This window comes from Periplaneta americana, chromosome 1 (genome assembly GCF_040183065.1).
Source record: "Periplaneta americana isolate PAMFEO1 chromosome 1, P.americana_PAMFEO1_priV1, whole genome shotgun sequence".
NCBI classification, from domain to species: domain Eukaryota; kingdom Metazoa; phylum Arthropoda; class Insecta; order Blattodea; family Blattidae; genus Periplaneta; species Periplaneta americana.
Genome location: NC_091117.1, coordinates 74,413,007 through 74,429,956, shown reverse-complemented (window position 1 = coordinate 74,429,956; position 16,950 = coordinate 74,413,007). Strand labels below are relative to the sequence as shown.

The following is a 16,950-nucleotide window of genomic DNA, read 5'->3' as shown; positions in this document are numbered from 1 at the left end:
GTAACAAGGAGATATTATAACTTCACAGCTGGGAGTTTTGTTGTCTATGTTTCATCAACAGTCCGAAAACTGTTTGGAAGATCATAACTGACACTGATAAGGGTTCACTCATGAGACTACTAAGCCAGAAGATAATGGTGTAGGATGGCCTAAGTCCCATTTTGGAATAGCTTGAAAATCATCTTGTACGCAGTGTTTACTCGCGTGAGAGATTCGAAGCCCGGTCTTTGTAACGAGAAGTAAGAGCTCTATCGCTAAGACGCAAAGGCTTCATAGCGAATATGTCGTTTCGTGATATACAGACTTCGTTCCTATGACTTGATTTCATCCTCGGACCTCGATGCTTAATATTTCCTCGTATGAATCTCGCGTTAACCCTAACGATACTTAGACAAATTCACGCTACAGGAGAGCGACCATTTTCCATGTAAAAGGTGTACACGCCAATCAGAGATGTGCGACTAATTCTCATATCCCCCTCAGACAAATAAGAGATGGTAATTACTGAGCCGTCCTCACTTCTGTGACTAATGTTACATAGAAAATGTCTGGTTGGTAATGGATCTAAAACAATGACTCTTAGCTATTAATGACACACAAAGAAAATACTCCAAGAGACTCAGCCAGAAGAGATTAATTGAATAAATACATGAATCTTTATCAGAGGTAATTTTATTTTACGACTACATTATTTTATACATTTACAGACTTTAATAATTTCGTAAATTTATTTTAAAGATGTAGATTAAAGTATAATGTCTATGCCAGGGATGCAGAACTGGCGAAGAGAGGGGTGGAAGCATAGGGAAAGAGTTTGTTCCCTGACCTTGAATTACGTATCTGTGACGTCCGTAAGCACACTGAATACGTATTTCCTCTCCCCCTACCACATCCAATGTCGTGTGGGGGTAAAAGGAAGGGATGAGTCACGTGTTTCGGCTTGTGACGTATGTCACAATTGTAGCACAGTTTTGCAACCCTGGTCTATGCTTTGCAGGCACACACGTTTTATTCATATATAGACCACTAATGATACACTAAATATATATACTTAATCATGACTTCATCAGAGCAGTAATTTACTTAATCTTTATAGTAGACATCTATGCATCAGTGTGTATATAAACAGATGTAGTTGTCGTGGGATCCAAAACTTTGCCTTTCTTCAACTCTTTCCAGACCTTTCTTGTGCAGGAGAACACGACGAAGATGAAGACGCCCTGCAGAGTGTTGAGGAGCACGAACACGTACCAAACGACTGTCAGATTAAAAAGTTTTAAATATTAGTAATCAGAAGTACAGACATATTAATATCTCGGAATAGAATATTGCAATGCAACTTGAATGCACAGATAGGAAAGGAAAAGTTGTTAATTAATTTTGATTCTATTGACCCTTTAAATTTCGATTTTAGTAGAAATGTTACAATTAATAAAAAATGTTAACTCCTGCAACAAATAATTTCTTACTTTGTTATTACAACAAAGTAAATACAGTTAAAGAAATCTCTTTTTTACAATACACTGCATTCCCACATGGCCAACTTTTAATGTAGGCTAATATTATATGATTAATATACTTCATAGAAAATTCTGCTAGTAGTACTAGTTACCACTGCTAAGAGTAGTAACACCAGTAACAATACCATATCTCTCTGTCGAATTATGAAAGTGAGGAGAGAGAGGCAATTTACAGTCCTACTCCTTACCGTGTCTCTCTATTTGTTGGACGAACAGTTTCTCCTTGTGTTACGTTGCCTTTCATGGTAGCCATGCGCCATGTTGATTGCATGGCTAAGGAATTTAGCTAACTTGAATGTTTAGTACTGTTCATAATTCTCATTGCAGAGGACGGAAAAGGTTCATAAAAATGTGTGAAAATAGAATCTCACGTAAATTATTATATTTGATTTTAAGCGGATAGGTTATTTGTAATACCCTGTTACTTCATCCCTCTTGTTAACTTGAAATGTTCACATTTATTTTACGTTTCACATTGCAGTGAACAGTGAGAAATTATCAGCAGGGATTAGATAGTCCCAACCTGATCTAAGCTAAAGTCAACCACATTAGAGGCAAATCAGCCCAGAGAGTAGCGAGACGTTACGGCTCCTATTTTCACAGAAAATCGGCATTAATAGGAGTAGGGATGTAAGTCGTACGGTCCCGTCGCCTTTACCTCCAAGGAAATGCACCTGGTACTCATTTCTTTTAGAGGCTGAGTAGATCCCAGAGCCATTGTGCGGCTGGAAGGATTGGATCAATGGAAAAAAACCCATGACTCCATCGGAAATCTAACTCGTTACCTCTTGGCTTTGCAGCGTTACGCCTTAACCTCGACGCTACAGCGCTCCCTAATCTAATCTAGCCTAACTTAACCTAACCTATAAGATCGTAACTGTCCATCTCAGTAGTTTTAGTCCATACATTCATTATTTTGATATCAACAATCGAATAATAATAATTTATTTTCAGTCTTAGAGGTCACTTTAACTGGAAAAGATAAATAAAATATGATTTCTTTGGCACCAACTCTGACTAAAAAAATGTGTTTCCAATTAGTTTTTTGTCTGCCTGTGCTTTATCATATATACATCGCTCCTCCCATTTAGTAGAATGTGTTTGAGTCTACAGAAAGTAGAAAAACAGTACAACGTAGTCTGTTGTGACGAGAATCCAAGCCCCGCTATACCGGTAAAGCATCATTTAATAAACACGTTCACGTCTGAGTATTTCTGACAAAGTAAGTAGTATTATTCAATGCTTTGAAAACGGCGCAAATATTAATGATATTCCTGGAGAGTTAAGATAATAATTTATTTATTTATTTATTTATTTGTTTATTTATTTATTTATTTAGAAATAGATATAGGCCTTACATGGGAAATAAAATTAATTTGTATTAAAGTTGTATCAGATTCACTTTTCATAATGAATTAACAATAATTCTTAAATACCCATTCCCGTATGATCGATTTTTTACTGTCCATAATATTCCTTGCCTTTCATGTTCTATCTAATCATGATGCTTGCCGATTGCTGGGGACTTGTCCGCATGTTATATCTAAATAGGTAGAAATTGGCTTTCTTTATATTGACGAAGCAGTGTACCGTAGTAATCACTGAGCTGTGAAAGCCATATACTGGTGTTTAGTTCTTCTTTGTTCTGAACTTGCATGCTGAACGTCGTATTAACCTTTTTTTTGATTCAGTGAGACAGTAATTCCATAAGTAAATACAGTGGAAGCTCTTAAGTTTGACAGAAATCAAGTTCGACATTCTATAGTTCGACTGCTTAAATAGGAGAATTAGACACCCCCCCTATGCGGGCACTAAGAAATGGGTTTGCCATTGGAATGGGAATTGGTTCTGTGTCTTGTAGTGATACTTTTGTTAAAGGAAAACAGAATATTTTATTGATTCGGACATCCATATTGATCACTCATTTTAAATTAATGAACTCTTCTTTCTCTATTTGAGAATTGTGCCGTTTGTGAGACGGGAATGCCGAAACCCACTGTGATACTAGAAACGCATACGGGCTATTCCATATGAAATCGGACAACGAAATACCATGACACGTGAGAATTATCTGAAAATTCGTACAGACGTTTAGTATGTGGGAATTAGTAAATGCACAAATTTTGACTCTCTTTGGCTCAGTAGTTTTTCAGATAAAATTACTTAAAATTTAGTGTATTTTGTATTTTATTCTGACTTTCAACGCGTACTACTACGTCTGGCTTCGAAATAAAAACTTAATGTATAGCTAATTTTGTAGTGCACTTTTAAGTGTATCAATGGGGTATAACACATGTATTTTATTGTTTTTGGAAATTATGGATATATTGTTTTTTGTGATTTATAACATGTTACCACCAAAAAGTATGGATATAAAATACTATAATATTGGTTATTGTTGAGACAAAAACCATACAATTTTTTTTAAGCTATTTTAAATGAAAAGCCTTAAAATAAATATTTCAAATCTCGCTATGAAAATACTCGCTTCCTACAGCATCATGCGGAGATGTGAGAAGAGCCAGAATATTCTTATCAGTTGGCCTTGAGTGGTCTTGAAACAGCTGGTGTGTTGTCACAACACAAGGAATGAGACGAATACGTGACCCACCAGCCAATCTTCTGTATGTATATTCTGTACAAGGTAACAGTGGTTATTCAATTCCAGTGTTCCTTCATGGGTGACAATATAGAATAAAACGCAGCTTACGGATCCAAAATTTTCTTTATTTTGTTGCAGCAAATTAAAAAAGCTGCTATATTAAGGTAAGATAGTGATCACGTATTGTCTTAAAAGCAAGAATTATACCAATCATAACCATCAGTGAACAGTACCAGATTAGTGTAGTGATTATGTAATTATTTTAGTATTCAGATAAATATATATTTCATTTCGAGTTTTTTCGAATGCGTGAACTACTCGCATGACGGAACTTACGAGCTGCTAGCGTTGGTCAACTACGCGCACGCTCAGCTTGCTGTGGGTTGGAGTCGCGCGGCGAAGAAATCCACAATGAGAATTCTTTTCTTTATCTTATTTTTCAACTCTTGCCCGAAGAAAATTTTGGATCTGTAAACTGCGTTTTATTCTATAATAAGTCACCCATATTGTTGTATTTTTATTTTTTTAGCTATTTCGTCGAGAAAAAAAGTAGACTAATATAAATAAATCTGCCTAGGTGAATAAGTATTTTTAAAAAATCCCTCCAAAGTTATTATATTACTCTCTGAGTCTGCTTTAAAAAGATATGCAGTTGAAAATCCTACCACTAAATGTCTCTGAGCAATGTTCTTCCAAAACTGAGAATTTTACGAAAGTACGATAAATTTGACGTTCTATAAAATGAAAAGTAATATTAGTTGGGGATATTTTAACCTACCATTAGCCTTACCCAGTAAAGGCCTTTCAGTGACAGAAGAACATGTTTTTTTTTTTTAAATGCGAGGTCAAATTTTCTGAAATGTCCGATTTCATATGGAACAGCCCATACAGAAGTCTCGGGGCAGGCAGAAAATGCAAGTACAGTACTGTATTCGTTGATAGATAACCAATAAGAATTTGTATTCATTTCACCTGCCACACCCACTAACCTTATTGGACTGAACTTTAAATTCTGTTTTGTCGAACGTAGGAGAGTCCACTGTATTCAATTCATAGGACTTACCTGACATTTGCAAAAGCCCTGCGATGATCCCAGTAATCCATGTTAATCCCATGATGATTGCGAGACGCAAGAAAAGACGGAAATCTATGCGTGCAGTCGACGTCTTGTCCATCTTGGATTTCGTTGAGTGGATGAGGTATGAGGTCCAGGAGAAGAAAGCGACATTTAGACACATGACGACCAAAAGTGGAGTAGCGACGAAGACGATTAGAGCGCCCCTGTTGTGGAACCAGCAATTGCTCACTCCGTATCCTGGACGGATGTTCGTTTGCTCTCCTGAATTGTCGAGGATCACTGCCGAGACTACGATAAGGACTGGTACAAGCCAGCAGGCCACGGAGTACGAGAAGAATCTCTGCCATTTTGAACCTATAAAGGTCAATTAACAAGGGAAGTTCATGTGAATATGATATTTGTATATTTATTAACAACTTTTAATTCATTGTCTTCTAACAGTTACATTTTCATTTTTTAGATCCTCGATCTTCGTTTTCTGTTTCTTTCTTTCCCCTATTGAGCTCGCTATCTTATATACCTCAACGGCTTTATCCATTGTACTTGGATAGGCCGAACGTGGAGGTAGGCCTATCTACTTCAGGTGTGTCTTAGTGTAATCTACATGCCACTCTCAAGAAAACTATATATATAATCTACTGGGGAATCGGGTGTTTAGTTCTTGTTCGGCCTCATAATTTAAAATTGTAAATTTGGTACCAGTCGTCTCCTGCCATCTAAGCAGGTTTAATTGCAACAGTCTTTTATGTTTGTTACTGTTAATCCGGCCTTTATATTTAACATTTTCTCTCGTCTCATATTTCCATTGCTCTGTTCTATATTTGAGGCGTTCAGAAATCAACATGATTAACTCCTTTTCCAAAGATTTTGAGATATTCAAGGTTAAAGTTGAATACACATAATTGATTCTGTGTTGTAGTCTGTATTGCTTTCTGTGGGCTTTTAACTGAACTATGGAGTTAATCACATTGACCACTAAAAATATGGTCAATTTAATACATTGCCAACTTAGAAACTGTAAAATAACCAAATGTGGAGTTAATCGTGTTGACTTCTGAACGCCTCATTTATTACTCTTTGCATTGGAAGAATGACTGACCTTTTGTTTGAGGAAAAACTTTCCGTTACAGAAAGAATGGCATGGCGCGCTTTCAAAGACGTTTGCTCAAATTTCCTTGGAAATTCTAGGGCAGAGAACTACATAGAACTTGTTGTGGAAATCATGTTAAGTGCATATGACAAAATGGAGTGTAATATGTCTCTCAAAATACTCTTTTTACATTTTAATTTGGACTTCTTTCCTCTTAACTTTGGAGCGGTAAACGACGAGCATGGGGAAAGATTTCATCAAGAAATATCTGAAGTGGAAAGGCGATATAAAGGAAGATCATCATCCAGCATGCTTCTATTGTTGGTTCCTTGTAAAATACAGACCCGGATTTAGTTATAAACAGAAGTCATCCAGAAAATAATTTAAATGCAAGTTCAAATTCTGAGATTTTTCTCATTATATGTATATCCCCGGAAAATGGTACGAGATGGGGCAATTTGGATTTTAAATTCAGATTTAGGGCACACATTTTAGTAATATTCACCTATTTTTATTTTGGAGCAAGACAAAAAATAAAAATTTGTTGTTCAGTTTAATTTATGTCAGCATTTTCCTTACGAATCGTTTTGACTAACTCATATCCATCTGCAGTGCTCATGTGTTTGTACAGCGAGATCAGATAAGGTGTGGACAGGAGTGGCGGGGTTTTCACTGTGAGCTGCTGACGCACTCGTGTCGGGGAACGGACAGCGTAGAGTCGCGGTGATAGAACCATACAAGTTTCCGTAACTATTTTAAGAAATGTATTACTTACCAACTTTATTAATGGACGTGCTGAATCTGGCCGCCTTCGTTGTCCACACATTTGTGGAACCTTTTCATGAAATGTCCCATAACTCGCTATTTTTATCGGCAGCGCACAGTAAAAACTCTGTCGCTCCTGTCGACACCTCATCTGATCTCTCTGTATTAGCTGTATAATATTTTGTCTGCAGTAGTTTTAACGCTTTTCATATTATTTTAATATAAGTAACCTAGCGATAATTATTTCAGTGGTAATATGTATTCTAAACTAGTTCCACTAAGAAAATTTGTTTTTACAATAGTTACTTATAAAGTAATCATTAGTCCATTATTAATTATAGAAATTAATCATTTTAATATGGTAATTTTTTAGTCTTTTAGGTCAATTTTAAATAATTTTCGGGGAAATTTATAGGCTATATTTTATTTTAGGTCATAAATATCCGGGTCATATAAATCACGAATGCAAGTGTTAGTGGTTGTGATATTGAATTTCAATATTATCGATTGGAAAGTTTAGGCACCGTGACAAATACCACATTTTTGGTTTCAGCATTGCTGAAAACTCATTCTCATTACAATCTCTTTGTCTATATGTTTAAACATCATTATACTTTCTATTATGTGAAACGAAATGTGGAAGTAAAAAGTGTGGATTTTCGTTCACACTACTGTATTTGAAATGCTATAATTAAAGGTAGGACTCTTACCTGAAGAGATGTGGAATTTACTTGTAGATCTCCTAATTGTTCTCCAGATGTCAAAAGATATTATGAACATCCAACTGAATGTGGTCAGTAGGCTGTAATGCGTCGCGACAGCCAGAACCTTGCAGGGTGGCTGCAAGAAGCCATTGGCGAGGAAGCAGATGTACAGCATTGTCAATGCCAAACACAGCGACGCCAGGTTCATGCTAGGCAGATTCCTGAGCTTCGGAGTGGCTATGAACACGCCCAGATGTAGGAGTATGCACACTACAGATAGTGATATACCCACGACTGTGATGTACCCCAATGCTTCGTCCGCAACTTGTGGTAGCTCATCCATAGTTACTTCCGAAGCGTTGAAATTGTTTGTTCCATTGACATCTGTTAGTGTCAAAAAATGAATGTTTCATTGACCGGTGCTATTGTTTTATTGCATGACATCTGCAATAGTTTCTTACTAAATAGAAATATATCGTTCAAGCTTAAAACACCAATATAATAAATGGTTATAACTGAAAATGTCAACGACAAACAGGAATAAATCTACCGAGGTTTGGTAATGCACCTCTTGCAAATTATGTAACAATGATGTGAGAAAATCTAGTGTGTTGTTTGCTTAGCAGAATCAAAGTCTATTAAGTATGTTCAACCTTAAAAAACGATTCTATATCTAATTATGACTTATTAATGTCGTGGGATTCAAAATTGAAGCTTATTGGCGACAAGCGGCAAACATTCCGAGCGAATACTTTCTGAAGAAGATCTTATACAGCTCCTAACCTCATTTACAAGAAACCCAAGGACATCAATTCTGGAAGCAAAATTCTAATTTCTCGCAATTGGATTTATGATGTCTTACACAAAAGGCTGCGTCTGCGAGTATAGAAAATTGAAATATCACAGTGGATCACGACCGAAAATAAAGTTAAAACGCTGGCTTTTACTGAGAGTGTATTGGCAAAACTTTGCCGAAAACAACTGGCACTTCGCGTCATATGTGTTTGTCTAACAAGACAACTTGGTTTCAGTTAACCAAGAACACTTACGAGAATTTTTCTTGAAGCGTCCATATGGCTGTAGCTTTATAGAAATAACAGCTTGTTTATTTTTCAATCTATATTCGAAATCATGCCAAACACATTATTCTTACATGAATTGCAAGAGTTGTATTACCAAACTACGGGATATTTATTTATAAATTTTCAATTACATCTATTCATTTTATTGGTGTTTTAAGCTGGACACCTTGTATATTGGTGGTGGTGATGGTGATGGTGATAATGATAATGATAAGTAGCATGTGTTTATTTGAAACCCACAATTCCATATCAGAGATCGTAAGTCTCTTCTACAAGCAACATTTTTTTTCATTGTCTTTAATTAATTGTACTGTCTTTCATATTATAATGATGTTAAGTTACTAACGGAGAGCGACTTAGGTACAATGATACTAGAATTCAAAGTATTCGAAGGGAACTTGTCCCACATGAATTTTGTTCACTACAGATATCTCAGTCTTAACCAATGATCCTTGTTAAATTCCACAAGATATCATATTATTGATTACCAAACGTTCGATGATCTTATCAATCAAAACTTAGGGATAGCCTATTTATGAAATCCTTATACTGTATAGGATAACTTGAAGTTGGAGAAAATTTAGCTTTAGGTTGCCCATTGTAAAACAATAAAAGTTAATTGTCTTTGAGACTTGATTTTTAAACTTCTATTGAAATTGAAGGTTTCTTTGAAATGTACTAATTATTATGCTATTTACTTACCTTTGCCGACCGTAGAGATGGGCATACACTTTCCTGTGTCTGCATCATATGTTTCTGTCGTTGGACATATTCGTTTATTTAGCTGAGACACATCTAATATGTCCGAAAAAGGCCTTAAAACTGGGAACCCGTAAGTAACACCTCCCACAGGACGTGAGCACTGGTATGGAGAGACTGCAGTGTTTAGAGACATATTATTGCACAGTGCACAGTACGGATTCCTGTATTTTATGAAATCCTGGCACCAGTAATCCGTATAAGATTCACAAATTTCTTTTATAGCATTATCTGACCAACTTTGTGAGCACTTGCCAACCACATACTGTGATGAACATTTCCTCAAATTATTCAGCGCGACTTCATTTTCTTGGTAAATGTGTTTACTGCAGTCGTACCAACTGTCAATGAAAGGAACATCAATGTATATTTCATTAGTAAAGTTATATTCAGACCCGTAATTGTTTCTCCAGTTGGAAACATTGTCTTCTAAAATAATATCGGTCACATTCAAATTCAGCCAAGATTTGTATTCGTCGATATGCAGTAGTTCAAGAAGTGGAACGAGAGTGAGAAAACTGATGGATCTTGTGTAGAGTTTTGAATGGTATGTGTTGTTAATATAATTTGTAATAGTAATACTGTGCTTTACAGTTCCATTTGAAATAGTTTTGTCATTTCCGTCAACATCTATTTCGGAATTTCGTTCTATTATGAAGTTACCGTTGTCCAAAAATGTCCTGTTTAGTTTAGAGCATTTGTAAACATGCTTCCAAATAAAATCTAAATCTGGTTCAAAATCATGATGACAGATGGCGCAGTACATATTACGGTAGGTGACATTTGTGCGTCGGCTCATTACAGCGATGTTAAACATGGTTCCTGAATCTTGGCACCGAATTCGAGTGTCTTCATCCTTCCAATCGACTGGGCAAGAAGTGATCATGAGTACAAAGTCTCCAGACAAGAATGCACAAGACGCGTGGGATGCACCCCAGCGCTGTTGCTCTGGTATGAAATACTCAGAGTCCTTACAGCAGTCCCCGTATCTGGCACATGTTGGACGACAGGAACAAGCGAAGAAATCGGTATCCTTCATTTCTCTGCATATTCTCCTGTAATCAGTGTAACGTGAAATTATTTTTGGTCATATTTTTGAATACATAATAATACTATTTTAAATTTTATACTTTGACTTAATTTGCTCCCTAAAATTTTTTATGCAGAATACGTCTTTGTTCGCATTACGTATAGGGAACTAAACTCACTCAAAGTGTGCCACGAAGTTATAGGCTACAAGATTACAAGCGACAGAATGGAGGGAGAAACATTGTGGTACACGACGTTAAACGACCGTAACTTGGGAGCAACATCTCGTACAGCGTCATTCCATTCAGAACTGCAAACTATGCAGAGTAACATAAATTTATAAAGTTTAGAGAAGTTTGAAACAAAATAATTTCGAAATAGGTGTGTTCAAGAGTTAGTTTGAAGTGAAATGTCGAAACTTTTGATTATCTGATACGCCAGGGGTCAGCATGAGAGCACATTTGGTACGTGGGTACTCGCTGCTTGCTGTGTGCCTTGGTTGGACAGATAATCGGACCTTCTCTCATCTATACTGGATCAATGACGAGTTCATCATGACTAGACTTCGCATTTTAGGTAAAAACCTATTTTCACCCTTAAAAGATAAGTTCATAAGAACTTGCAAGTACACGTTTAATATGAAAATATGGCTAAAATTGATATTTTAATAGCACCTAAAAATGCCTCTTTTGAGGACAAAGCCTATTTTACCTATTAAGTATGTTTTATCTCTAATAGGTCAAAACACCCATTCTTATTTAAAAATTTTAAATTTTAAATTCCAAAATGTATTTTTCAGTGTGCGTTAATCGTGTCACAGAGGATATCAGGTTACAATATCCAAATATAATTAAATTAATTTCTACTGTAAAAAAAAATGTTTTCGTCAAGACCCCAACAAGGGTTCAGATTTTGCTTGAGAAATTGCCCAATGTCTCTCAGCCACCAGGACCTGTGCTTACCTGCTGGGGAATATGGTTGGAAGCTGCAGAATACTACAACGATCACATTAGTGAAGCGAAAGATTTTGTTTCAAGTCTAGAAGACGAGTCTGCAAGCATTGTTTCTGCAAAGGAAGTGATGGAAGATTCTGGTATTCAGAGGGACCTGGCTTTTTAAAGTCACACTTCATTTTCCTAGTGTACGTTATTGCATCATTGGAAGCAGCAGGAAAACCACTGTATGAACAAATGGAAATAATTCATGATATGCAAGAAAGAATCAAATGTGTTCCTAGTTCTGCTGGAAATAAAGTACGGGATAAACTGGAGCAAGTTCTGCAGAGAAATGTACGACTGAAAGACCTGCGTACTGCTTCAGATATCCTAACAGGGAAGAACACGGATTTACAATGTAACATTCCTATTCATCTAGTGTCAAAACTGAAATACGCTTCTGTTACTTCAGTGGATGTGAAGCATACAAATTTGTGTTGAGTGATAGTCGGCATTGTTTTTAATTGATAATTTAGAAAGAGTATTGGTAATGTATAGTGAAAGTAATTATGGACATTAATGGACAAGGCTTGGTAAAAAGTATTGTATTTGACTTGTTTGTATACTGAATTTATGTCTAAAACATATTTTTCACATTTCATTGTTTAGTTTATGTATAACTAATTAGATATTTGTTGTTCTTGTACTTCTAGTAGTAGTGGTGGTAACAGTAAAATTATTAAATTCTAAAAGTGAATTTTTGATGATTTGAAACATGTTTTTAAAGAAAGCAATTTTTGTTAGAGCTTATTTCCAGTTCTTTAGAGACTACTTCCTACGCTTTTAAGCCTATTTTAGGCACCTAAAATTACATTTTAACGACATAAAAATCCGTACTCTAATCATGACAGAGCATGGTGAATCTAGCATATGAAAGGGTGAGGAGACCCGACCTGATAGTCCGTGGCATAATAGGTACTCACTTTATATCTGAAGTTAATGATTATAGACATTGTTTAACATATCTGCAATTATTATTATAATAAAAAAAATATAATGTTGAAAGACACTACAAAGTTGGACACGAGGCCACGTATGATGAATTAGGAGAGGAGGAACATTTCGAGAAGTTTGAAGATCCAAAGTCATAAAAAGCGGTATTATTATTATTATTATTATTATTATTATTATTATTATTATTATTATTATTATTATTATTATTATTATTATTGGAATTGCTTTACGTTATATTCTTATGATTTCTTGTATTCTACGTTATTCATACATGATATTTTACCGATTTCTTGAAGTTTTTATTTAAGCTAACACTGATTTATTTTTATTTGTTGATTTAGTAAGTTAAGGTTTACCTGTGCACTTCATTTGTTAACGTTTCAAACAGGAAACGGACTTAACAGGCTTGGAATGAAGTTGCTGTTTTAGCTTGATACAAAATCACATAGCTACTTAATTGCGAGAGAATGCAGCCATTCTCAGAGGACTTTCTATGAAACCGAGCTTGCATATAACTGTTGTCAAATTTAACATGATCAACCTTTCAGCTCGAACTGTGACTCGCCATATAGAAAAACTTAGTTCAAATGTCGAACAGCAATTATAATTAAGGATGAAAAATTGATAGTATTTTCTATCTCCGATGAAAGTACGGATATTGTTGGTAGTGCACAATTTGTCATTTGCATTCTATTCATGGACACATCTTGGTGTGAAGAGGAATTCTTAGAAACAAATCCTTAAAGGACAAAACTGCTATGTACGATATTATCGCAGTTGAGGACATCGTAAAAAATTGCAGTTGCAGTAGGAAAAACTTGTGTCTATTGCTACAGACGTAGCTCCCTTTATGATTGGCAAAACTGGTTTGTTTTCCGTTTTCAATCTAAAGTTACAAACATGTGGTTCGAGTATTGTGTCAGTCAGTACACAATGTACTTCATCAGGAAAGTTTGTGCGCCGGAGTTCTTAAATATGAAGAAATGATTGAAACTGTAGTGAAGACAGCTTTATTAGATCTGCAGGACTAAAATGACAGAAAATTTAGATAATTTTCATTAGATGTCGAATAACAACATACTGTCTTCTTATTTTTGTGCCTAAGATGGTTGCGTCGAGGTGTGGTTTTTTAACGATTTTTCCATCTTACAGAAGAGATCAGATCGTTCCTCGAAATGAAACACGCATTTCTGAGCTCAAGAACCCATCTTGGATACCAGATCTGACATTTTTGTGTGATATAACAGATCTTTGAATTTTTTATGTACGTCCTTGAAGGGTGAGAACAAACTTGTAACGTTCATATGTGAAGAAGTCAAAACGAAACGTTCATTGAAATATTTGTCGGTAATCGAGGATTTTCCTTATTATGTAGTGCACTCGGGCACGTCCGATATTCAGTGCTGAGGCAACATCACCCACTGTGACCCGCCGGTTGGCGATAATCGTGGTATCCACACGTTCGACGGAGACAAAGCGTGCCACCACGGAATGGAAGTATCCAAGACCCACGGTCAAGAAGAGGTTCAAAATAACCCAGTCATGTTGACTGTCTTTTGGGACGCAAGGGAAGTTCTCTTGATAGATTTCCTTCGTGAATGGACGGTGAATATCCAATGATACTACGATACACTGAGCAGGTTGAAAGCTGCTATTCGACAAAAGAGAGCGGAACTGCTATCGTCGAGTGTTGTGCTTCTTCATGACCAGCGCAAGACCCCACAGGGCGGCAGCAACAGCAGCTCTTCTGGAGAGGTGCGGTTGGCAAAGCATGGATCATCACCCTACAGACATGATCTCGAGCCCATTGACTTCCACTTGTTCTCAGCCTTGAAGGGGTGGCTGTCTGGACACCATTACAGGAGCAATGACGACGAAGTGGAACGCATTGTTACCGCATTTTTGTTCGACATTGATTTCTGTAGTCGATGTCCCTGGACTTCCAGGCCGCTGTTCATCTGCCACACTCTCACGCCCATCACGGAACGGCTGGCATCACCGAACCATTTGCTCCGACATTACATCCGGACCGTACACCTCAACAAGCCACATATGGATATCCGTACCACTCGTGCCACGTGACCATTCATGGCGGACAACCACCCTAACCATCGCTTTCGTCTAGATCTGTAACACACGTCTCTCAGCCATTGTGACGCAAGCTCTAAGGTATGGGCACACACTCCGTAGAAGTTTCTTGCTTCAGTCTACTCCTGTACATGTGCGGTACGGACACTTGCGATCACATCACACGCAGTCCCTGAACTGTAGACGGTACAATTACCTTTTGCTTACATTACTTCCGAAGATATATATATATATATATATATATATATATATATATATATATATATATAATCGAAACTTATTTTCGGAACTACCCTCGTATGTAAGATATTACCCGACCATTCTGTTTGTGGAACGGCAGTTGCTTGTGCTATAGGCATCCGACAAGGAAAACTCAGTACGCAAAAACCAGCAGGCGTGACTGTCTCGCGCAGATGACGTATGCTTCCGTTCCAAGCATGCTCTCACGACTACTCCAGGGGGTATTTGGGGTATAGCATGCGCGTCGCTAGGAGTGCGAGCTGAGTTTTGTTTGTAGGATACCTATAATACAGTGCCGCTGTTACTCCACTTATACAGTACGATCACTCTCTTATTCTAGTCATAGACCATGTCTTTCTCTTTTCCACAGAGTAACAACAGAAGATCGCAGTGCCACTGTTTACGTTCCACATACAAAATGGTCACCTAGTACCATCTTCATCATAACCATCATAAGAAATTTATCACCTAGTACCATCTTCAACATTAGCATCGTAACAAAATGGTCACCTAGTACCATTGTCATCATTACCATCCTAACAACTTAATTTCTTATCAACATGATAAAGTTTTCTACGTTTACAGGGCTAAACCGGTCCATTTCCATCGCCGCCACTAAAATATCTATGAACACAACCACTAAATCAGATTCACAACACCTTCCAGAAGCAGATATTCAATTCAACATACCCACTGTAGTGTATAGCGTCTCTCAACGTCAAAGAAAATGCTTGTGTCTTCTCTTGTACAAGAAGAATCGCGATAGCCAACTGGTATATTATTCTCTGAGACTTCATCGTGACTCGAGAACAAGAATATCACTTGAAAGTTGCAAGTACCAGTACCTCCGTCCTAACTGAACAGCATCTTATGTTTTGCAGCAGGTCTCTCTCTCAAAAGTAAATATCAGACACACACAAACGGAAATAAACTAAATTCAATGTCCTCTTTCTCTTCGAGTGTTTAACATTACGCTGCCGTTACGATACTGCGATGTCCGCAATGCTGTCTGCATGATACAGTAATGGTGAGCTATTTCACTGCTCCAGTTCTTTAGGGAATGTATCACTGTTTACATGTTACATATACTGAAGCACATCCAACGTGACTCCACATTTATTGAGTCAGGTCTGTATTCAACAGAATTGTAGACACGCCTAGGGCGGTGGCCATAGTCCTACACAGAATTTAATGTTTAATTACTGTTATTGCATTAGACATAACTTTACTCACGCATGTGTTATCTTAAATCTCCAGTGAATTGCGTCATTGATATGGCACCCAATCACTCATCCGTTCATTCTCTTAGGTCTATAGAATATATAGGTTTATATACATGATAAATGTCTATATATAAATCTTTAAATACGTAATTATTTGCAAATAATAAAATATTAATACCTACATACATACAAGCCACCGGCGTGGCTCAGTCGGTTAAGGCGCTTTCTCGCCGGTCTGAAGTTGCGCTCGGGCGCGAGTTTGTTCCCCGCTTGGGTTGATTACCTGGTTGGGTTTTTTGCGAGGTTTTCCCCAACCGTAAGTTGAATGCCAGGTAATCTGTGGCGAATTCTCGGCTTCATCTCGTCAAATACCATCTCGCTTTCACCAATCTCATCGACGCTAAATAACCTAGTAGTTGATACAGCGTCGTTAAATAACCAGCTAAAATTAAAAAATGCATGCATACATACATACATACATACAAGCCACCGGCGTGGCTCAGTCGGTTAAGGCGCTTGCCCGCCGGTCTGAAGTTGCGCTCGGGCGCGAGTTTGATCCCCGCTTGGGTTGATTACCTGGTTGGGTTTTTTGCAAGGTTTTCTCCAACCGTAAGTTGAATGCCAGATAGTTTATGGCAAATCCTCGGCCTCATCTCGTCAAATACCATCTCGCTTTCACCAACCTCATCGACGCTAAATAACCTAGTAGTTGATACAGCGTCGTTAAATAACCAACTAAAATTAAAAAATGCATACATACATACATACATACATACATACATACATACATACATACATACATACATACATACAGCATAGTT

General features: G+C 37.0%; 2 protein-coding genes across 4 annotated transcripts in view; one reads left to right on the top strand and one right to left on the bottom strand.

The window, feature by feature from the left end:
* Pgant9 (polypeptide N-acetylgalactosaminyltransferase 9) overlaps window positions 1–16,950 on the top strand; it is a 1,578,943-nt gene that overhangs the window by 583,765 nt on the left and 978,228 nt on the right. The window lies entirely within an intron of this gene.
* Window positions 672–15,969, bottom strand: LOC138709034 (uncharacterized). The gene is made up of 5 exons (XM_069839515.1): window positions 15,597–15,969; window positions 9,544–10,655; window positions 7,766–8,143; window positions 5,186–5,554; window positions 672–1,258 (listed from the first exon to the last, which is right to left on the bottom strand). Exons 1-5 carry the CDS (start codon window positions 15,701–15,703, stop codon window positions 1,104–1,106), a joined length of 2,121 nt encoding a protein of 706 aa, XP_069695616.1. The 5' UTR covers window positions 15,704–15,969; the 3' UTR covers window positions 672–1,103.